Source organism: Halichoeres trimaculatus, unplaced genomic scaffold, assembly GCF_033239565.1.
Source record: "Halichoeres trimaculatus isolate MK-OKI-2021-1 unplaced genomic scaffold, fHalTri1.1 fHalTri1_scaffold_10, whole genome shotgun sequence".
Lineage (NCBI taxonomy): Eukaryota > Metazoa > Chordata > Actinopteri > Labriformes > Labridae > Halichoeres > Halichoeres trimaculatus.
The window spans coordinates 24,729,652-24,754,464 of record NW_027437187.1 but is presented as its reverse complement, the minus strand read 5'-3'; the positions used below and the strand labels follow the sequence as shown (position 1 = coordinate 24,754,464).

Sequence of the window (24,813 nt, the reverse complement as noted above, 5' to 3'; positions counted from 1 at the left end):
CCATTACAACACCTGAATGTATCCCTCAAATCAGAAACGCAGAGCCTATAATACCAGATATGGAATCAGGGAGGAAATGTAACATATAACACCTTGCTAGTTTGTGCTGAGTGACACCAGAATTTGTTGTCCACTTCGTTCAAGTCTAGACTTGGACTTTCTTTTTTGAATTCTAGATAAGGATTCTGTTATCACAGAAACACTGAGGTCATGTTGGTTCTTTTACACCAGTTTGACATTAATTTACTTATCATGTCTTCATAAGAAACACATTGCTTAACTTAGAGTTTTTCATCATCATCCAAATGGGATTTTTCTTCACCACACTTGGCACAGATAGCTCGCCAAAACAGCTTGTAAATTCTTCAAGAAACAAAGAAATACGTTTAACAGTGGTGATGCAACAAAACACTGGATGTGATCCACGACTGCATTGTTTTCATCACAACAAAAGAAGAACATTTATGGCCTTCTTTGTACGTGTTACTCCTTATATGTGGTTTCCATCCAGCTGTCAGCTGCTGTCGGCTGCTCAATAATTCAGCTCTTTGGATCTGTAATTCTTCTCCACAGACAGGATGTTTTTTCTTTCTTCGCACAGACTTGCAGTTTAAACCCTCAGTAGTGTCGGGGTCATTTCAAAGGAAGATTCCAGTCATGAAGTTGAAATTGAATTTATGCCATAAATCATGGAGGTGAAGATTTTATGGTTTAAGGAATAGAATACATTTTCCAAATGGTTTAAACATCCTACTTTGTGTAAATCCCACTCAGACCACTGCAGCTTTGGTGTCTCATTATTGCCTCCTTTAAATTATTATCCACGTTCCTCTTGCACATATGGCTGACATTGAACAGCCTCAAAGTCACATTCAGCTGCAAAGTGTTACACACGTTATTAACTTTGAAAAGTCACTGCCAAATGCAAATGGTTCATTGACAAAGCGTGTAATAAATTACCATAAACTCCACCTTTTACCTGTGAGTCAGGGACACAGAGCGCTTTATGTGTGTGTCCCTCCGGTGCTATTAAAGGAATAAATCTGCTAAAGTACAGAGGGAGCGTGGCTAAGCAAAATGTACCGCTGTCCCCATTAATCTCACTTAGAATCAGAAGAGTTGTGACCGTGACGCAGCACTGAGCAGTAACTGTATGATGATACCCAACTGTAAGGAGAAGGATTCGCAAATTCCCAAGATGCATCATTTACAAGCAAACTGCTCCTCAGCAGTTCTACGATCAAAACTGCATGTACTGTGCTGATGGAGCAAGTTGTGTAGTTCATTAAATATTTGGTAAAAGCATCACTACCTTTAAGAACACAACACTTTTAGTGCACTTTGAGCATTTTTTTGTCTACCAAGAATCCTTTCATAGCTGAATATGTATAGTTGTTTTGAATGGAACAAACTGATGATTTATGTGTATTGAGTGTGAAGAGAAGAACGTTTATCATCTGTTCTCAGTCATCCTCTGGCTGTGTTACTGTTATAATGCATCTGTAAGCAGATGTATGGGGTCTTACAAAGAAATACAGGAAAATAATAATGATTTGTGATTAATTTTGTAGTGATGGTGGACACAGGAGCCTAACTGTCTGACAGAAAAAGGACAGAAGAGCAGAAGAAAGCTTAAGGGGAGAGTGATACAGCCCGAGCTAAAGGCTAAAAAGGCTAAAAAGGCTAAGCTGTTTGTGATAATGTTCATTCCAATCCACATACAGCAGTTATTCTGCAGTAGTCTGTTCAAACTTGAGAGTCTATCAATAAAATGAAGAGTGAGGTTACGTTAGCTCTACTTGGTAGATGACTGGCAGGACATAGCTAACCAGGATTTACTAATGTTACATATTACTGACATATAGCTAGCTTCTATGCTACTATACTAATGTGCTTTCATTACATTTCAAACCCTAGCGCTACGTAACTGTGCTGACAAATACCTTACCTTGGCACGTTGTATCTGGTAAAAAGTTGTCTTGAACAAAGACTATTTGTTTCAATCTGATCTGCATTTAATTCCAAAACAGACTAACACGTTACTGAAAGTCATGTCTTCACGACAGTGTGCATGAGACTCCGGGCCAGAAGGTGGCGAGGCAGTCAAAACAATTAATTAAAACAGATCAGTGTCATAGCATCGTTAGGGATGAAATGAATGATTGAGTTTCACTTTGTCAATACACTGGTTTATCCTGATATTGAATACTGTAAACCAAGAGGGGGTGGGGGGTGGGGTGGGGTGGGGGGGTGTTAATATGTTTAGAAAGTTAACTTGCAGGGAATGAGTTTAACCTTGTTATGAGGTAAAAATAATAATAGTTTGAGAGCATCCAGCAAAAACAAAGGAGCCAAACATCTGAAATATACATATTACCATCTTATTCCATCATAATGCAAAAAATGAATTAAACCTGATGGCACACTTTGCCTCTTTAACTGTGTTTTGTCTATCTTCCTCTTGTAATGTGTGGATTCCCAGCATCACCTGCAACCTCTGACCCCCACTGAAAGCTATGCATATCGTGCTGATGTTTGATTGGTAGAATCAGTAATGGACTGACTGGAACTGGAGTTGGATCAGTGATGCCTGCTCAATGGCACATGTCAACACTGTGCCTCTTAACAGGCATTACTAATCTATAACCGGTCACTGTTTTAGCAAACGTGTAATTTAGAAATGGAAAAATGACTGCACTTTGACAGCCGTTTGCACCTGCACAGCTGCTCCCAAATGTATTGTGGGATTGACATTATTTTGAGGTAACAAATGCAAGTAAAGTGGTCATAATTTCAAACCCAGTTTATGTGTTGTTTTGTAAGCTCACTGACCTGTTTTTGACCTGTTGTCTGTGTTATAGTTAATTACCAAATAATTCCAACTAGGGAGAGCATGCTTTATTGATACTTAAGCAGCAACAACTAAATTAATTTTCATGTAAGTTGAAGATTTATTGACCGTACCTGTAATGTGAGCAAGGTGTGCAGTCTCCTAAAACTCAAGATGACAGTTCCAGGTTGCTGGCACTAAAAGGTAGATATATTTCATTATATGATGCAAGACAAATAAAATCTGCACAGTCAAATAGATTAAGGGAAACACTCATATGTTTGCATTATTCACCATGTGTTTTTGGTTGCCAGGCTATAACAGTTTTTGTCATTGTGGTATTGAAATAATAGGATAAAATGTCTCCAAAATCTTTGAAATAAGATATCCAAGCGCAACAACTCCTTCTGTCTAAAGCATAAAAACTGTCATCACAAAAGGGATTTATGTAAAAATGGAACAACTTAGAGCCCCAGTATTGTCACCCTGCCAATTTCCATTCAAATTAGCATCTAAGCCTCCCTATTAAGTAGACCTCAGGACAGATTTGAGAAGGTATCGTGGGCGCTCACCGCCAGACAAGCTGTCCACACAGTGGGGTGGAACTTCCTTAGATCCTAATCAAATGGCTTAATCTTTCCTCTCTCTGCTTGTCTTGTTCTCATCAGGAGTCCTGACTCCAAGCAGCAGCCATGTGAGAGGAGCACTCACACAGCAGAGGATGCCTACATCCAGCTAGAGAAAAGCAGCCTCCCTCTCTCCTCTCCCACCTCCCTCTCCCCCTTGAGCTCCCTCCCTTCTTCCCACATGAGGAGGAGAAGATGACTATCACCAGCCGGCAGTCCTTCAACGTCCTGACGGTCATCTTCCTATTGCTGTCCACTGCAGGTCTGTACATTTCACAGTGAGCTTATCAGGAAGTCTGTGTGGCTCAAAAAAGTTATTTTCTTGGAACAGATGCCTCAGAACTCTCTGGAGATATACTTTTGGCATGCCAGGAGCAGTTTCTACAAATTTAGGATGCTCAATCTGCATAAGCAGGGTCTTTTTTCTGGTGCAGGGAACTCAATTTGGCATACAACCTTGGAGGACAAAATTTCAAGGACTGAGTTTGTTATCTGATGGCCGAAAGTTCAGCCAGAGACACTCGACACCAAAGAGCTTCAAAGCATTCATAGCTTTAAAAATTTGCTCTTGGCAGGGAAAGCCCTAAACCTGAGGGTGCTCTATAAATGAGGCCATGCTGTGTAAAAATGTGAAGAGAGTACATTATAACCCAAAAGGTACCAGGCAACAATGGAATATACATTATGCACAAGGGGAAAAGATGCCACCTCAAGTTTTAAATGACAGAATAGGGCAAATCTAGGATGGAGTGTTGGTGGGGAGGAATCAGCAAATGAGGAGAACAAAGTAGGTTGGAATAATCCACTGCTTTAACTTTTGTAGATGAAAAAAGAGAGTGTAATACCTGGCTAGATTCAGCTATCTTTTGAGATTAAGAAGGAAAGATCTAAAATTTTTAAACTATAGGTTATTTAAAGATTTCCTTGAATCCAAATGACAGAAAATATTAATAATCCATAACTCTTTCCACATGATGGTTACAGAGTACATACAGTGGATTAGTGGGCTAGACAAACATCTTGAGAAATAGTGAGAGCTTGCTCAATCTGAGGCACAAACTTCTTGCTGAGATTACAGGAAGAGTCATTGTTAGGGCTGAAATCAGCTTTGAAATAATCAGAACCAGTCGTGTAAAGTTATTTGTAAATTCACAAGAGAAACTTCTTTCTGCTTTTTGGGTAGCTATAGACGAAATATTTGAACTCTTTCTGGTTTAAAGGAAGTGAACCATGCCAGGTTGTCCCTCTCTTCTCTAAAGAGAGGTCAACAGGATTACCAAAGACAAATGTTCAGTTCTGATTCCTAAGACTAGTTTTGTCTCAGCACAGCAGAGACGTGGTTCATCTTGTTTTCTGTCTTACAGCAACAAATTGTACTGTCACAGACGATTGCTTTTGAGCCCTTGCAGTGATTTCCACTACAGCGTCATTTCTGTTTTAATGCTGGTGGCACTGAAAGATAATTGCCATCCATCTTTTCTTTTTTTTGCCTTGTCTCTTCTGTACAAAGTTTTCTCCAGGGTCTCTGAATCTTTCAGGGTTGTTTTGAACTGTAAATGGTTAATTCCTCATTTTCTTTCCATTTTTCCAGATTTATGCTGGTGAACATTATTTCAAACTATTTGCGCTTGCAACCTTCCACAGGGTGGTGAAGCTCTTCCAATCTTGCTTCTGAAAGGGCTGGCGTTTCTGGGATGTCCCTTTGATACCCAGTTATAAAACTAAACCGTGACAATTGAGCCTCATTGAATGGGAGATGTTTCTGTTCTTGTCCCAAGTTTTTTTTTGAGTTGTTGCTGGCATCAAATCTGTACTTGCAGATTTATTTATTTATTTTTTTCTGACAATATAATATTTCAGTTTCAACATTTGGTTGAAACTGAAATTGGTCTTTTTGGTTTTCTTGTGTAAATAAATAAATATTTTACAGTGTCCCAAACTGATTTTGATTGGTGAATTTTAAAGTGAAAGTTTATTCAGCTGTATTTTTGCAAGGATAGCCTTGATTTATAGCAGTTTGTTCATATCATTACAAGCACAGAATTTCCCTGGTTGCAGTTGTTTTGTGATTTTTTTAAGATAAAATTACAATTTACAATGAACAACAGAACAAAACTAGAAAAGCACTCAGAGAGCACAAAACCTCCACCAAGCATATTGTGATTGTTAGGCAACACTTTAGTCCTACTTTAATGTTATACTCTCTTTCAACAGACTGTCTGCTACAATTTGGTGTTAGTTGCAGGTTTTTACGATAATTTGTTACCTGACAGTGTTGAAAATTATGATGACCCAGAAAATATTGCATATTCTGGATCTTAGTATCCAGAATATTACCAGGATCTGGATCGTACTTCAACATCTGTCAGAAATGATGGTGACCTTGTCTTGTAATCTTTTGCAAGGCAATCTGACCATTTATCGTAAAGTTATATACACATATGGTGAAAACGGCCCTATCTGACAATGATAAATCCAGATCACCTCTAAAATTTAATCACTTCTTCCTTACTCCAATTTTGAACATTTCCTGAAAATTTAGCTTTTGAGTTATGTTGTTTACAGAATAACAGACAAACTCTTCCAAAAACATAATCTCCTTGGCGGAGGTAATGAACATGGTAATTTACAGTAGTGTTCATATATCCTCCACTTCTTTCTTATGAAAATGTGTTTTAGATTTTAGTTGTACTTTTAGTAGTTTAAGCTTCCAGTATGTCAGTTTTATTGCACATAAAGTTATTCTACCTGAAATTTACGTTCTAGTTATCAGATATGAAACAGAGTGAAATGACATAAACTCACATTTAAAACCAAAAAAAACAGCAATTTTTGCAGGAGTGATGCGTTGGTGGCATACATTATGAGGCTTCTCCTCCTCAGCTGTTTCAATGTATTACTAACAGAAAAGAAGACATGTACTCAAAACAAGCAGTTTAAGGTCAGGTGGTTAGAAATGATTTTCCAGCTTAAATGAACTAAAAATGACAGAACTGTCTTTTAGTCAGTGTCTCTTTTGTTTGTGCTTTAACACAGAGTGAAATGCAGTTGTAGCACAGCCAACATTTCCTCGACGGATCAGAAGAAGGACAACAAACTGTGCGTGTGATTGCAGCCATGAATAAATAACTATGATGTGTGAGCACAGACTGATGCTCAGATGTTGCCTGTTGTTAGAGGGGAGCTGGAGACAGCCATGGCAGTTCCCAGACCGCAGGCTGTAAACATACTGTAGTGCAAGAGCCAAGCTGTTAACTGTATCCTAAATTTCAAGAGGTGTTAATGAAATTAAGCAGGTGGGTGTGTTTACAACAGTCCAGTTTATTGAAGCAGCTGTTGTTCATTTTACTAGACGGAGACTTCGCTGAATCCAAACCATTGTTACAGACTTTATGGTCTACTTCCGATGTCAGTTGTGTCTTTTTCCTTATTGCCAATTCAAGCACCTAATCTGCAGTCCTCCACTTTATGTGTGAGGTTTTATGGACAATAAATAACCTGTACAGCCCACATAGAGGTCAAATGGAGAGTTTTCTCTCACATATATATCCATCCTTGACTTCTAATCCTTCTGTGTCCTTTAGTCTCGCTCCGTTTGGCCCTTCTCCCGCTCACGTTAAGGGTGTCCAAGGGAGGACGGCTGACCACACTGAGCTCATTTTAACCTGAAAGCACTCCCTCTCCTTTCAAATGCTGATCTGTCTCCCGTCTGGGATTACAGACAGACTTCTATCACACCCGCAGCATAAGTGGACCTTGAAGTAAATCAGAGCTACGGCACTTTAACTGACCACACTGCCTGATTTGTAGGCTGCACTGATGAAAGGAAACACAAAAGACAAAGACAAACCAATCTGCACACACTTCATGTGAAGTGGCATCATTACACTTGGTTTACGCTGAAAAATGATCAAGCAGGGGGAAAAAATCAAAGAGGCTCTTTCATGAAGGATTCAGTTGATGACACACAAATAGAGCTTGATTTAGACATCAGTTTGGATGATATCATCATCCAGTTTTAGTATTTGGCAGCGAACAACTTATCAGCAATTCTGCAATTCAGTAAAAAGACGCTGCAGTGAAGAAATGCCAAAGATGAGATCATAGTGATTTAGGAATAGTGACGTAGTTTCACAGTTGGTCTTATCAGGAAAGGCAGACCAGTTCATCTTTTTGAGTGGATAATGCCCTCCTCGGTGCATATTATTAAAAGAGTATTTTAGGATACTAATGAACTAGTGTTTTTATTACTGACTTTTGCTGATGTTGTTTCTGTAATAATATTGAATCGATTGTGCGCACAGGGTCAGACTTAAGGAAAACTCTGATTTTTGTTGTTTTGGTTTTGGTTTTTGGAGCTTTAAATGCCATGAGTTATGAGGTTGCTGAAGCTATGGGTGTAACCATCATCAGCCCGGTTAATTTCCACATATTATACTAATTTCTCTGACAGTTACTGTGATTTCTGGCAAGAAGATGAAGCAGCTACACAGCTTCCTGTGTTTTTCCTCAAGTATAATTTGATTGGTTGTCTCATTCTATTATAAAAACATTGCTTTGTCTTCCTTTTGAGATTGAAAGAATACACGGGAAAGCTGCAGGGACTTGAATGCACAGCTACAGAAGAATGAAAATGAGAAAAGTATCGTCTCTAATAAACCCTCACAGTTTTAAGCTCTGTCAGACTTTCTTTTTGGCTGCTGAAGCGACACAGGGTGTGCATTTTCAGGGTCACTAAACCTTTGGAGATGACTGATGAGACTGCTGCAGTCCTGCTTGTAGGGAAAAATACCCTTTGCTCTTACCTCCTCTTGTGTGACCCATTACAGCACAGACAAAAAAGAATCTAGGAATGTTTAATATAGCTCTGACAAAACAGATTTTGCAGACAGTCTCAGGGGCAGAAGCACTGACATTCATATTTGCGTAATGACTTGCAAAGTTGGATGCACTTAATGTTTTTTGGGGTTATTGTGTTCCTGGAGGAACAAAAGGTGACAGAGATTTTGCCATCAGGGCCTGGATGCTGAATGTGATGCTTCTTATCTGGTTATTTTGCAGGAACACTGTTGTTTCTGTTCCCACGAGGTTATAATTATGTACTCTCTCTTGTCATTTCTTTTCAAAGGCTTTGAAAGAAAACAAAAATGTACTCTGTGCTCTGTTGGATGCTACAGTTAAAAGCTTTCCCTCTCAGAGCTGTTAACAGTGCACACATGTTAAAATGAAATCTTTGTCTTTCTCTAAACTGCAGCCCTGTCAGCTCATTACCGTGTGTGTGAACCCTACGACGACCAAAAGGGTCGTCCTCACTTCGGCTTTCACTGCCCACGCCTCTCGGACAACAAGACCTACATGTTCTGCTGCTACCACAACAACACCGCCTTCAAGTACTGCTGCAACGAGACCGAGTTCCAAATGGTCATGCAGATTAACCTCACGACCACCTCAGACGGTTACGCACACAAGTAAGTACAAAGAAAATAAAGTAGTGATCACACTAAGTCCTGTTATTTCATCATGACCAAGGAAGACTTCAGAAATCGCACACCCCCCGCAAGGCTGCTGGGCTAAATTTATCATTCAAGTAAAAGAAAGTATTTAAAACATGTACAACCAGGTCTAGATCCAAGCACTGAAGTTGATGGACAGACACTTTTGTTGATTTAAGGAGATAAGGAAATCGAAGGATGGGTCTACCAGTCACAGGCTCATTGGGGTTAATAGATCCTTTCATCAGAATGTTTGGCATTTTATGTTGACAGACTTCCACAGAGTGATTAAATGTGCTTCCATTTAAAAGGGAATTAAACAGGCTCTCTAATGGTATAAGATTTAGAATCATTGTTGCACTAAAAAAATAATCCACCAAATACAAATTGCCTTACTTTCCACAGAAAGTAAGGCAATTTTTGAATGTATGTTTTTGTACGACTAAACAGGATAAACACATCAGGGACTAGACCTTTTAATTCGCTGTCTACCCTACCAAATGTAATGATTTGTCTGACATCATGATTCTAAAAAATGGATTTCCAAGGTCAAGCAGGAGGTATCGACCTTTGATCGAGCCTCGCAAAAGGATTGAAACCACAATCCGTTTTGATGCTGTGGTTTCACGTAAACACACAAACTCTTGTGATTGGCAAATGAATTTCCCCTACAGACTGTGACCAATGAGACTGAAGATTTAAGCCCAACAAACAACTCTCTCAGACAAGTTGTGTACTTGAACCAGTGCTAATGAACCTTATTATTAAACTTCAGTGCTTCATTTACACAATCAGCAGTTAATCACTTCTTTAGGCTGGAGAAGAACTTCCCACTAAATCCACATCAAAACCTGTTTTCCAGCACAAACCAACAACACAAACTTCTTTTTGTCTTTGTGAAAGTAATTATGCAGACAGGATAGATCTCATGTAGAGTTTCATGTGAAGATCTATGGGGGAACAGACAGTTTCAGCCCCATGACGTTCCCTCAGATGAGATGAAAACATCCGATTTAAGTCTGCCTGCACACCAACGTTTCATTCCCTTGACAGCATCGCTCTCATTGACACCGTTTGCCTCTTGCTCGGAGGGTTTGTTGACATTGATCTACACCTACAGAGGCATTCAAAGCAGCACAGACAAGAGCAGGTGCTGAAAGCAGTTGTTGTAAGAGAGGAGCACCTCTGCACGATAGCTCACAAAAGCAGGTGTTGAGTGCTTGCTGCTATGTTAAGGACCACTACAGAGTGCTATCATAGTACAGTAGTCAATGAAAGATTAAAGTACTTTTAGTGTTATTCATAGTAAATGCCCTTCAAATCCACAAATACCAACCTGTATGTAGACTTTTTTTTTTATCCTTCACTTGAACGGCACTTTAAATTTACCTTTAGTGACATTTCTGTGCCCAGACTGTATGCTTACACTCTTATACGGTGTTGCTTGCACAAATTTCCTGCACTCCAGCATCCAGCCTTCCTTAACACTTGAGCTGCTACTGTTGCTTTGCTGAACATCTGCTCTTCCACAGTCAAAATGGCCAATAAAATGACCCCTGGGTGTGTTTTCATAACCCAAGCAGACTCCTGTGTGGGTGGTTAATTGTTGATAAGGATGATCCAGTGACCCACCCTGCATAGCTTTATTCAAACCACTGTGAATGTCTTTTGTAAATGCCATGCAAAGTGCAGAGATAGGTTTTTCATTAAGTGTGTTGAAAATCTCAACTTAAAATGATTTAAAAATGCAATCAGGTTAAAACAACATGCTCCTGTGTACCTAACGTTTATAGAAAAGGCCTCATGGTATGACAGAATCCATCCATACACACAAGAAGACACCAACCTGCTGCAGTAAATGCAGCTTTAAGCTGAGTGATGGACACAGAAAATGAGCCTCTTTTCCTGTGTGAGCGCTCAGTGGGAGATTTAGGTCTCCAAACCACAGCTCTCTGTACTAATGCCCTCCCAGCATGCCTCTGTCTCTGACCATCCACACTGCCCTGCAGCAGGTCGTGATATTTCATTTTAGTGTCAGATAGCCTGTCGGGACTCTCTTTCATCCTGGCTCACTGGGTGTTAGGACTGTGGGATTGATATTTACCACCACTAGCAAGTTAAACTGGCCATAATTCTGCTCTCTACTCACGCTACACGGTGGAGATGGTTTTATAGCATGACATTTACTGCAGTTCAAGGTAGGAATAAAGGGTTAGTCTTCTGAGGGGTTCAGCACAGGGTAGATGCTGCAGAGTCAGAAAAGATTCGAAGTAGACGAATCATCTGAGAGAGAAAAATCATTTGCATTTGCTGTTCTTCACTGGGGATGCTGGGTTAAATATTAGACGAGATTTCTTTAAGCTGTGTGGTCAAGATCAGTCTCTCAAAGCACTGAGCACACAGAGTGGTTGGGCTCACCCTGGGTTCACTCAGCTCTGTACAGGAAGTCTAATACCTTCAAAAAGTACATTAGGAGACATTTAACTAAATTATAGGAGAATGTCTCAGACTCAGAGGTGAGGCAAGGTAAATGCAGTTAATCATACTTTTACATCTGAGTGCAGGAGTGACTTTCACCTGCCTAAGTGCTTATTTGAACAGCTCACATGTTCATTTTTAAGTCATTTATTCCGATAAATACCCTGAAGGCCACATCATTTCAGAACACAAGTGGATTCTCTTTGACTGACTGAGCGAGAAGCACTCGGACACAAATTTATTTAAGAGCCTCAATCAATGCAGTCAAACTAGAACGCGGAATTACCTCTTAAGGGTGAATTCTCCGTCTGTTAGACCACAATAATACATTTTTTTCCTCTAAACTAGGCATCCAAATGGGATGGGATCACTTTCAGTTTGTCTGAAATTACCCATCTCGATGCCCTTAGCTCTGCAAAACAGACCAACAGAAATAAGAAGCCTTGCTGCTCTAGCAAATATAGTTTTCTTGCTGTAGTTTTATGGAAAATTTCCAAGTGGAAGAATGCAACAAGTCATTGTCATTTTTTTTTAAATATGAGCGCTGAGAGACAACTTGAAAGCTATTTGGTTCTCCTTTGTCCAGTGTAAGATGCACTGTATAAAAAGGGCTTTTTGAAATATGTTTATCACTTGTACAAGTCTATCAAGGGAGGATTTTATGAATGTCTTGCCACATGAGCAGCAAACTTTCACACTTGGCAGCTTTCATGCAGCTTCTGGGATTTAGAGTCTCAGCCTAAGGGTATCTGGGTGGCAGCCATGTAGAACACTCAGTGTTAATATTCAGTCTGTATCTCACAGCAACTATACAGCCCTGGTTGGCGTGTGGATCTACGGCTTCTTCGTCATGGTGCTGCTGGCGCTAGACTTCCTCTACTACTCAGCCATAAACTACGAGCTGTGTCGAGTCTACCTGGAAAAATGGGGTCTGGGAGGACGCTGGCTGAAGAAGGCAAGGAGTCAGTGGCACAGGTCCATGCCAGAGGAGAGTGAGGCCCAGGCTCAAGCCCAGCCGATGGTCCCCACCCACTACCAGCCCAGACACAGTCTCAGAGGGGAGAGCCACAGCCCCACGCTCCTACCCTACAACACATCCACAGCATGGTGAGTCACTGTCAGACACATGACTACTGTCAAACTGGCGAGTTTGGCGCCTGTCTGCTGTGAAGCTGCAAGAGTCAGGGAATACAGATTTTGAGTGGTGAATGGGTTAGCACAGCTGGTGTCTACATGGGAGAGTGGAAATGTGCAAATAATTATACAAGACAGACAGGTAGCTGGAGGAGACAGACAGGTACCTGGAGGAGATGGTCCAGCTGCTGCAGTCATTTGGAAAACCCCAAACTGATCGTTTTTCTCAGATCAACAACAACACAGCACAGGAAGGGGACATTAACAACCTGCTTCTCTAAATACAGGAAAACAAACTGAAAAAGAACAGAGATTCATTTTACTGTTTAAATTAGTGATGTTAAATTGGTGCAATTGTTTTGCCGTCTGTCATTTTATACTTAAAAATCAGCCTTATGACCTCATATACAAAGTTTTTTATGTTTATATCTTCTAAAACTAAATGTTAACTCAAAAATGCTATGAGGAGGATCTGTTTTAATTGCACTCCCTTGCCACCTTGTGGCATAGAGTCTTCGCACACGTCGTAAATTACTTTTAGCGAGGCATGTAGTTGTTTGAGAATGAAATGGAGATTGGATTGCAACAAACAAGACAGCTTTTTACTGGATACAACCTGCCAAGGTAAGGAACTTATCAGTACAATAACGTAGCGCTACAATTCGAAACATGACATCAAGCAAACATTGTAGCAGCCAGCTATATGTAGTGCTATTAGCAGCCCTGTGCTCTGACATATCTGTAGGCTAAAGTGACATCAAGTAAATATCGTCAGTTTGTAGTTAGTTTAGTAGCTGTATATATTTAGCGCAGCTGGCAGTCTGGTGCTCTAAGACATGTCTGTAATGTGTAACGTAGTAAATTCTGGTTAGCTATGTCCTGCCAGTCATCTACCAAGCAGAGCTAACGTAACCTCACCCTTCATTTTAGTGATAGACTCTCAAGTTTGAACAGACCACTGCAGAATAACTGCTGCATCTGGGTAGAATGGACATATCATAAACAGCTCAGCCCCATGTGATAGAGTGATACAGCCCAAGCTAAAGGCTAATTAGCCAATAGCTCAGGCTGTATCACTCTCCCATTTAGCTTTCTTCTGCTCTTTTGTCCTTTTTCTGTCCGACAGTTAGCCTCCTGTGTCTACCATCACTACAAAATTAGTCATAGAACTCATTTCTCTTCTCACTACTACACTTCATCAGTCGGTGTGATAATGTCACAGAGACCTAGACGTACTGTAAATCAATCCGGTACTGGTCAATCCAACCAGGAACCTTAGAAGTAGCAGTTTAAAATAATGTGTAACAGCAATATTGGCGCTGATAATCTCATTTTAAAGTGTAGATTATGATCAGGCATATATCTAGAAGAGAGACTTTTTCAAGCTCACTTTCAAACTCCTCACAGCCCCATTAAACCCAAAATGGTATTTCAGCTTTCGAAGAGTGTGTAAAAGAAAGCTTTACATGCAAGAGGCTGGAGGACAGAATATATTACTACATAATTTATTAAATAATGACTCAGAGAATTATGAAAATATGTTGTCAAACCACTCTATTAAGTGACTAATCATGGCACCCCTTAAACTGACAGTCATATTGTAGGATGTGTTACATAATCCTGTGCTGACGGTTAGATCTGATTCTTTCTACTCTGATGAGGATAATGACACAGCAGAGACTTAAGTTATGGGTGTTGTTTGGAAATGAAGTGAATGTTACAGATGCTCAAAGAAATCCAAAGTACCTTTCTGGGACTCTTTTTGTCTCTTTCTCAGGCTGTGTTAACACTGCAGTTCAAAGTGAACCGAATCTGATTCTTTTGCTCGAATGTGTCCTTTATCTGTTTCTGACAGTCAGAACAGCACAAGTCACATTGAATCTGACATTTTTGAACCAGATTCAGGCCACTTTCAAATGTGGTACTGAATCGAATATGTATCTTATTTTTTGAATCAAACTGAGGTCTGAACAGCCAGGTTGCATCTTCGACGTCATTCTGGAGCAGAAGTCACGCTCAAAGAACACAAACACGGAAGAAAACGGAGATGGAGATAAGAGGGGCGGAGAGAGGAGAGCACAGAGCAAAGGGAAAGTAAAACTGAAGAGTGTTTTTTTTTCGTGGGGTGCTGGGAGAGACAGGCAGGGATCATACGAGCAGCAAAGCGAGCTCAAATAAGCAGTTACACTTAAGAAAACAAGACCCCAAAACACAGTTCTGTGTCCGAAGTCATTAATGTTCAACTGAGCATGCGTGTCACTTCAGGAGCGAGAGTTGTTCAGTCAGGCCACATTTAAAGATGTAATATGAAAAAAACAAACAAACCAGATGTGAGCAATAAATCAGAATTGAGCTATACATTGGAACTGAGCACTCAGGGCTGCACTGTGACTGTAGCCTAAGTTGGGTTTTCTCTGTACTTTGTGTTTTGTCATGTAAAGAGCAACGTTTCAGAAATACAGTCAGACAACAGGAGAGGAATTAGAGCATCTACAGCAAAGTATTCCCAAACTACCAAGGAGAAAGCTTGAGCATCAAGCTCCTCGTGAACATGGATTCCTTAAATACAACACTGACTCTGCTCTCTCACTCATTTCATAACATGTTTTCTCTTTGGCAAAAAATACAGACTTTGCCCTCCCACTGTATGCATTTCCATGAAGCATCTGAGCTGTATCTATCTTTCATTTCTATAAAAAGACACTTACTTGTTTTAAGTCCACCAGTTCATCAGGGGGTTGTGGTATTAATGGATAGAAAAGAGCAAAATAGTGTGAAAGCTTCACTGCCCTCCAGGGGTCTGTAACTCATATTCGACCTGAATTAGTTGTCTCTGAGTCACAAAAGAAACTGCTCATGTAGTTTCTTAAGAAAGACACCATCTGCTGTCTTTTCTGTTTGTCTTTTTATGGCCTTAGAAAGCGGTCACAGGAGTCTCAGAGTGTACATGGCTGCGTGTGACTGTTGTTAAAACATACAAGGTGATTTACGATGCCAGGATTCAACTTTAACACCAAGCAGCCGCAGGGAACTTTTCCTCTTTTGGCAGACATTGTTCATACTTAAACTACAGCTACACAATCACAGAGCAGAGTCTGAACAAACCTAGATTTTGCACGGTCAATTTTTCATTCAGTTCTTCATCTCAGTCTCTATGTGCCCTATCTGTCCAACTGGAGCTCTGAGTCTCTTCCTAGAGGTAGATATCTCCCCTGGGTAATGGTAATTTAATGTGGGCAGAAGTTTGACAAATGGCTTGCAGAAGCTGTGTGGACTGTGTGAGCTGTACATGCATGGAGAGAGGATGCTGCAGAGGGATCCTGAGGCAGCTCTGCTGGTGGAAACAAGGTTAACTAACACTGGACAGATCCATGGAGCCTGCTCATTAGAGATGAAGTCAGCTCAGAATGATAGGACTCATCAATCCTGGCCATGTGGGGTTGACCCATACAAGCAGCTCTCCAGCTGTACGCTCGAAGATGACTGCTCAGTCGCCATAAATGCCAATTGACAAATTGAGTAAGGAAATGAAAGTGTGCTAAGCTCATGTTTATTCATGCTAATGATGGAAACTGCCTCAGGATGGATGTGGGCCATATTGTGCAACACTGTTTGCAATGAAAAGTGTAACTTGGTTTTATTAAACAGGACAAAATTAACATAAAGCTAAGAATAGTTTCAGGTAATCGCTCAGTTTGAACAAAAGCAGTGAAGAATGCTGGAAGCTTAATACAGTTTCTGGGACAAGATTAGAATAAGCATTTCTCACAACAGTTAGCACTTACACTTTTTGTTTAATGTGTGAAAGAACCTCAATGGAGGAAACAGGACATAAAGCACAGATGATGTTGCCCACACAGTGCGTCATCAGATGGCTTTTGGTTTATTTGTACTGATCTTAATCCTCAGAGAGGATGCAGGGTAAATGGCTCAGAAAACTGGGTCCAGTTAGTCGAACATCTGTTGCCCAAATGTAAACAAACAAAGATGGGGTCAAGTCCCACAACTGGCAAGGCAGCATCTATAAACAGATCAGTGGCGCAGCAACTCAGGAATCCAATGCAGCAGAGATCCCGGCAGTCGGCCGAAGATACAAATCATTTTGCAGAGTCCTTTAGTGAGAGAGTACAGCTCGACATTTCACGTGTGGGATTACTGTTTACCATATCGCAGTGTGAGCAGGCTTTATGTACTGATGCAGATCTGCTGGGTTTGGTGTGGGTGGCTTGGGAAACTGTTATTACTTTCTCACAGTGAATAACCTTTATTTAACTCACATTCATATATTTAGACCAGCCTGAAACAACTGAAGTAACGTAACTGGTGCTTTACAGGCTGGAATGTGGTCCTGATTTGGGTGAAGTTCAGCCCGATGGATTTGTGTTCATCACAAGAGGAAATGAGCAAATACATTTTATGCTATTGTGTTTTGTTTATCTGTACAAGCAACTTGTCACAACCTATATAAAGGTTTACTTTGGGGCTGGCACCTTAAGTGGCTCTCATGATTATGAAATGAGAAAAGCAGGTAATCTACCATAAAGATCTCATTGCTAGGGTTTGAAGTCAGTTGGATTTGCCAAGTATAAGATTTTCAACCTGAAGGGTTAATTCTGTCTGACCGCAGCATCAAATCTAAAATGTTTTTGTTCTAGTCACTTTGTCAATTCTGCTCTATTCTGACTGTGTCTTAGCTTCAACATGTCAGAGGCCTCTGGACCAGATACACTAGGATGCCACAGCAACAAGATGCTAACCTGCACAGAGCAGATTGAGCAGGACAGGAAGTTGTGCACTAAAACTAAATCACAACACCCTGTGACTTTCAAATTTAATAAACTGTTTGCAAACTGGATTGTATTTAGCCTGACTGTTGTACCATAATGAGCAGAGCCGGACCACGGATTGACAGGTTTTAAGGTTTACAGCCCAATGATGTGGAGAGGCTTATCATTTAGTCTGGAAGTCTGGCAACTCCCTGGTTGTTCAGTCCTGAGACAGGCTGGAATGAACAAGCAGGGAGTCTTACAAAATTAACAGGTTTTGCAGATATGAAGAAAAAAAATAAAAAACAAGTCTCAGGGGCTGTTTACACAAAAACGCAAAAGTATTATTGCATTTTGGCCTCGCGTTTACACGGAAACAGTGTTCTAGCTGACCCAAAAAGCAAACTTTTGACAAACAACAAAGAGCTACAAAGAGCTACACCCCAACACACACTTCCTCTCACACATAAACGAAAGGACATAAGATGAAAATCAATACACTTCCAAATTTTGAAGCGGCATTTATTGTGTTTGTGTGTTTCAATTCATACTTGGAGCTGTGTCAAAGGCAAATTTCTGTTTTTACAGCAGAAAAGACAAAGTTCCATCCATCCATCAATCTAGCTAGATAGCTATCAGCACACATGCGATGTAGAGAAAAGAAACTGAAACTTAAGTATCAATCTCATCACCCAAGTATTGATCAATACTGATCACAACATCAATATATCAATGATTTAGATTGATTGGTACACCACTACTCATAATAAAAGTATTGAATGGATCAAAGAGCCGCACCCGAAAGGCAAAGAGTGGCATGTGGCTCGCGAGCCACAGGTTGGCATTAGTACAACAGTACCGTTGTTACGATACATCAGTGACGTGAATTGCCTTTCAACAAAATGTGCATCTGTTGCTGCACGTCTGCACTTAGTATTCGCCAATACACCAGATGATCTGCTCAACTCTTCTTCAGTGGAGATCTACCAAAATCCACTTATGGACATGACAGTTATAGTGCCACCTACAGGCCTGGCATTCTTTCTGCAGCGTTTTCAGTCCCTTTCTGTGTAAACGCATGTTTTTATCACTGCGTTTTAGCGTTTTTGGATGAAACGTCATTGTGTAAAAGGGGCCTCAGAAGTTTATCAGGGCAGCTCAGGTTTACACTACTGCAACACTTTTTCCTCTGGTGCTCAGGTGGGGGCATGGACAATAACATCATCCATCTTCCAACCCCAGAGAGAGCATTTATCAGTTTGAAAGGAAATTGGAATACATCATTTAGTACAGAAGAAAAGGTTTAAAAAAACTGCCGAAACTATGTTACCTTCAGACAGAGCAAGGCCACCCAGTTTGCTTCTTTATCCATTTTCAGTTTTAGAAAAGTTCAGGTGAATAAAGAGAAGATAAATGTTGGCTTCACAAATCTAAGAAGGGCTCTTGTACAACACTTCAGTGACAGTAAACTGCTGTTCCTGGAAGCTCTTGCTCTGTACTCATAAAGTCTGAAGCAGCATCAAAGCCCTGAGTGCCCAGTTTTTACCAACCCTCTTTTCCAAGCAGTTCCTTCCCAAGTCATTTGTGTAAATCAGTAGCTTCATAGCAGCATCTAAAAAATACAATTTTAAAGGGCTGTCTCTAAAATTATTGACTACTTTTTATTCCATTCTGAAGTTTGACTTAAACTATCTGTCTGACTTGTTGCTGATATTTCATTGTAAAACATTTGTCACTAGTCAGGGCTGATGAAGACTTGCAAAAACAGCTGTGTAGTCAAGATAAAACATAAGCTGCTGCATTACTCATGGTTGGTGGTAAAATTAAAAATACGACCAGCCAGTTGTCAGCTGGGATGGTTCAACCCCCCTCCTCCATTCTCAAGGATAAGTGAGCGTATTTAATGGATGAATGGACGGGTGACTCATCTTAAGTTTTATGTGTCCCGAGCATCAGCCAGAAGTGCAGCAGATAAAAGTGGTTAGAAATGTTGAGCAAAATTAAAAAATGGTGCAACAGCTTATCAACAAAACATGTCAGAGAGTCTCCTGATGATGCATTAATCATTTGGTGTTACATTACAGCTGCATCTCGTGCCAGTTTCCTCTTACTCTCTCAAGGGCGGTGGCTCATTTTATCGGCTGAGCTAAAGCTTGGATAGAGCCGTCCATGTGCTGCGGCATCTGTCACCACATCCATCGTATACCTGACTCACCAGGCATCGTAACACTCTTACTGTCAGACCTCAGTGACTCAGCATTATCACCTCGTCTGGTAAACTTAGTCACTGTCATGCTTTCAGTCTGCCTGTAACATCGCTTTGGTTCCCTAACACCAGCACCAACACCTAAAACAACACTCATGAAGCTCAAACAGCATTTCACAACTCATTTCCCCCGTTGCTGCTTCCAACCGTCAGTGTGTGATCAAAGCCTCGCCGTGTCTCCTGCATATTCACATCCATCTTTGAACTCATTGGTTGGCTTTCAGTGGCTATAATAGAATTATAAATTTTGAAAAAACGAAATATTCCTGGCCTGCCTGTCCACAGAGCGCTATGCCAAGACCTTGTCCAATTAAAGCAACACGCTCCATGTGGTGCGAGTTAATTAACATCATACATGCAACAAAAACAGCCAGGCTCAGAGTTCTGCTGCAGGCTAAAGATAAAGAGCCAGGGAACAGGTTTAGCTCTCTGCAGGTACAACAAAGGTTGGCATTGCCAGGAGCAAGAGAGGAAACGCAAATCTCATTTTAGAGATTTATCTCTCATCTTTTACGAGATCTATCATTATTCATAAACTGTGTTCTGTATGGTTTAAGAGCGCATTAGGCTGACTTCAAATTCTAAGAGCATCTAGTATTAATGAGCACAAACAGTGATGACACATCACCCAGCTGATTACGTATGATTATCTCAGTACATGATCAAAAAGAGGTTGAAACTTTGTTTTTCCTTCTAACAATGAAGCTTAAATCATTTTGGGCGTCAGAAATGGGAGCGACTGATGTGATTCAGAGAGTTGAGGCAGGCTTTAAGACTTTACAAGAATTACAGACGTGTAAAATATTCCTGTAAATCTGATTGCTTTTTGAAAGGCAAAGCTGCTCTATTTTACAAGTCTTTGTGTTTTCAGGCCTTGAGCTGATTTTTAAGCCAATACGTTTTTCTATAAAAATCAATAAGTGTTGTGAAGCACACAGCAAACACATTGAGATCCGAGACAATTTCAACCCTGCAACTGTGCTGTGTTGTTCAATAAAATCCAGGAGTCTCCAAAAAAAATCACACATTTCTTTTTTTTAACTTAGAGGAAACTAGAGATGCAGACAAGAAGTCAGTACTTCACCCTGAATGTCTGCCTGTTATGTCTTGATTGTTTTAACTCTCTCTTTCTCTTGGTTTCTCTTGGTTTTTAAAAAAGTTTCTCCTAAATGAAGTGGCCCTAATTAGTGCATGTTAAGTGTCATGGAGATGATTTAGAAGTCGTGTTGGAGCTACTCTCACCCAAATTTAGAGGAATAACAAGCTTTCGAAGATGTAATCTCATTCTTAGTCAAGGACCTTTCAACTTTTGTCTCCAGCTGAGTGCTATGACTGGCATTGGTCTGGTTTTCAAAATAAAAGAGTTTTTCCAAGGGAGGAACGCAGACGCAACCTTGGACCAGATCCATATACCAGTCCAGTTCAGCTGGGTCAGGTCTTGTTTCAGTCTCTGGCGCCAAGATGTCTGACAAAAAAAGGAATCAAGCCATCTCTGCTGTGATCACACCATTTGTCTGAATGGAGTATAAAAGGCACTCTCTTTAGCTACAGCTGGATCCTGAAATTTGGTTAAAACACTAAATTGATGAGAAAAATTGTATCATCTAAAACTGAAAAAACTTAAATTGAAACAGAGTGATTTATCATTTTTTCACAGGGAAAAGTCGAAATTCATTCTTTGGGATCTCATTACTTTAGTCCCTGGAGGACATCCAGCTCAGAAACAGCTGCTGTCATCTGTATTAATACTGTCTCTTGCCAGCTTAAGCAGCGTAATGAAACTGGAAACCATTCCAAAAAAAGCCCAAAATAGGAAACGAAGGCCAGAGACAATCTCTTACAAGACAGTGCAGACAACTGTTATCACGAGACAGAAATTCTTTGTGCTGCAACAGATCAGAGGAAAATTTACCACCATGGCTTTGAACAAATTTACTGCCAATAAATACCTGTGCACAGTCTCAGAGAAAAAGAAAGTAGTGATTAAGAGGTGCACGTAGGGGCCATGAAAATCTGCTGAACAAATGTGCAGACAGTTCAGTCTTCTTCAAGAGTTTTGTGTTTTTCACCAAAAATATGATCAGAAAGGGTTGACATTTCATTGATTACAGCTACTTTTGTTAAAGTTTGCTTCAGTTTTCTCTGAATGGAGGTCCACGGTCGTAGTCTCTTAGAAACCTTTGTGCTTAACCATCACCATGACTACTGTTCAAATCTGTCCCCTTAGAGTTAGCCATTGGATGTGGTTGAAAGCTTCCACATAACAGCAAAAGAAGTGCTTGGGCTTAAAAATAAACTTTTTCCAAGAACAGACACTAATCTTAAGTTGTGTGTTTTTCTTTTTGCAGAGAGATGCTGCGGGTGGACAAACCGAAGAGTAGCAACACCTTGTTTCCTTATGTGGTTCAGGGACGATGCCTCACAGAAGCCCCTCTCTGGACCACAGACACTAACACCAGTGGTGGGCTAGCCATATTGTAGTAGTTAGAAGTGACTACTGACCCTTTCTAAAGAGCACAAAAACACCCGTGGACAGACAGATATGGAAACTCAGAGGACCATTCTGCTTCTGCTGCCACAGCTGAAGAGCGATGGACACATTCAGGCGCTCACAGGTGTTCAGTGATCCCTAAAAGAAGTGTCTGCCAAGGCCTGGAGTATCCCAAACAAATCCAGGCTGAACTGGATAAACTGTACTGGCAAGCGAGGAGGGCCTCCTGTTTTTAAACAAACAATGCTCATCTTTCTAGATAGAACATGCTTATTACACTGCTGTGTCAGTTTGTGTTCAGTAGCAGTTAGAGACAGATGTGGGTTATCTATTTGGTGATTTATTTATGTGAACTAGTCAGAGAAATATATGAGCGGTTAACATTCTGAACATGTAACAGCTTAGGTTGATGCTGAGCATCTCACGTAGAGTAGTATGTTTTTGTTACTTTGCTGAATCCAGACACAAAACGTCTCTGCAGCCATGATGAAAAACACTATCTTGTAGAAAATCTTTTAAGTCTCCTTTCTGCAAAGCGAGTGGTTTCTCTGTCTTTTGACGTGTTTGATGAGGACACAACGCCATACAGTGGTACTACTGTAGATCTTTTACATCACTGAGATTTTCCTCTTTGGCTTGTGCTGGTGAGGAAACTTTGGATCCTGACACTCAAGTTATTCAACCCAAACATTCATGAGGATCAGGGATGCTTTATGCTAAGTTGACCTTAACCCCTGGCTCTAAGCCTGTGAGCCCATTATAGACCATGACTTATTAAGTTTAGTGGGAGACAGTTGCCGGAGTAACCTCATACGATGACTTGTTTGCCCTTCCACATTACCGGAGATGCCTGAAAAACAGCTCCATTAGCAATATGATGCAAATGAATCTCCATTTTGTTCTTTCACAAGCAGCACTCTACATCCCACATTGCTAATAGACAATTGTAAGTGGCTAGCCATAAACGAAATGAAAAAAAAATAATAATAATAATGCCCCTCCATTGTCAGCAATAATGTACAGTAGCTTAAATAGGAAGGAGGACTGTTTGTCAAAGTCAGGAGAGCAGCCAAATGATCTCTGGGTATTCATCGAGTGTTCTGCTCAGTTCACATTTAACATGAAGGTAAAGAGCTGGATCAACGTCAGTGTCAGCTCTGTCTGGAGGAACGAGAAAACAATGCTCCCTTTTCAAAGTTTTTACTTGAGAAGCGCAGCTCGTGGTTATTTTAATAATTGATCCATCTGCCAAGAAATTCTGTAGTTGGTTAACTGTTTGTTTTAGTAATGTCATTAAATTAATAAATATGTCTGTTAAAATTTACAACAGCTCAAAATCAACCAACAGCTCAAAACTTGGTGTCTTTAAGTTTACTGACAAAAAGCTAAAAAGCTCTCCTTTGGTGTTTATGTAGCCTTTGAAATCACTCAGAAATGGATCCATTACTTATCATGTGTTGTTCAGTTCATATTGTCCTGATATGCTAGTGTCTTAAGTTTGAATTTTGAATTTTCCAAAAGAGCTCCCAAATCTGGAATTAACATATTGAAATTGAAACCACTAAAAAGCAGAGAGTAGGGATGCTTGGCATGCTTTGCTTGGAAAAAGTGACCTCAGTGGTGAACTTATTCCAAGTAGTTATTCACACCCAAATCTGAATTTAAGCTTGAAGGGTCTGTATTTTGCTCGCCATATTCGAAAAGCAGATCTTGATTTGAAATGCTGGCTGTCAAAACGTGAGATTAACTTTTGTTGAAATAACCCGAAGATGCAACTACAGACTGCTCTGAGAGGCTTGTTGGAAATTTTTCCAGAATTGAGAGAGAGGGATCAGATTTTCACAGTTCATTACCATCAAATGTCCTTGAAAAGAGCACGACATCCACAACAGTCACCAAACAGAAACGTCCTGCTATTCTTCATTGCTGTCTTGTCTCTTTTCAAACTGTCCAGGTCCAAAACCCACAGCAATGTTTAGGAATCCTTCATTTTAAACAGAGAATTGCAAGATGATTCAATAAAAACAAATTTATAGCATGGCAACAGTAGGGGAGGCTTCCAGAGAGCTGGCCAGTTTGGAAGAATATGGGCTAGTAGTTAGGGAGGTGGTTAAAGAGTCAGTATCTTTTCAGACAGAAACTTAAATGAGTGTTTTCTGAGCTTTCGATCATGTAGATTTGCTAAAGAGGTATCAGAGGAGCAGTAGATATCCTAGAAATTAGTGAAATACTCCTTTTTAAAAGTCTCTCTTAACAGTTGTTTAATTTTTAGATTAAATGTTAAAGAACTGATTAACCTTTATTTTCTGATTTAATCCGAAAATTGTTTTGTCAATGAAGTGACAGAAAGCACCAGCTGTGTGCTTTTCACAACTTTGATGTCTTTGAAAACTTTAAGCAAACCTTAGAACACAGATCTGTAGCTTTTCCATGAAATATCCCTGAATTAGAAAATGTAAGGCATTGCTATGCAAAAAAGAACACAGCAACCTATTGTTTCAGCTTTATAATTACATTTAAAGAGAAATCTATTCATGTCCAAACCTTGATTAACAACTGAGATACAATCTCTTCAAACAAAGCAGCTGCTGGTGCCAGACTGTGCATGAGTGACGGTGTGAGAGGACCAGGTGGACAGACGGCAGGTACATGAAGAGAGGGGTGTCTATCCCAATCTTGCATCTCTGCCTAGTGATCTGGCAGCTGCTGAGCCTGTACGTGTGCTGAATT

General features: G+C 40.3%; 1 protein-coding gene across 3 annotated transcripts in view; it reads left to right on the top strand.

Moving 5' to 3' along the window:
- The window catches only part of shisal1b (shisa like 1b), a 130,006-nt gene extending 106,936 nt beyond the window's left edge, over positions 1-23,070 (top strand). For 2 of the 3 annotated variants that reach the window (XM_074678031.1, XM_074678030.1), the window contains 3 exons: positions 3,499-3,718; positions 8,711-8,924; positions 12,231-12,537. In XM_074678031.1, coding sequence (XP_074534132.1) covers positions 3,652-3,718; positions 8,711-8,924; positions 12,231-12,537 — 588 coding nt within the window. In that variant the 5' untranslated portion in view covers positions 3,499-3,651. Of the gene's footprint in view, positions 1-3,498; positions 3,719-8,710; positions 8,925-12,230; positions 12,538-21,940 lie in introns of those variants that run through there. The other variant, XM_074678032.1, reaches the window with a different exon arrangement.
- The last annotated feature ends 1,743 nt before the right edge of the window (positions 23,071-24,813 follow it).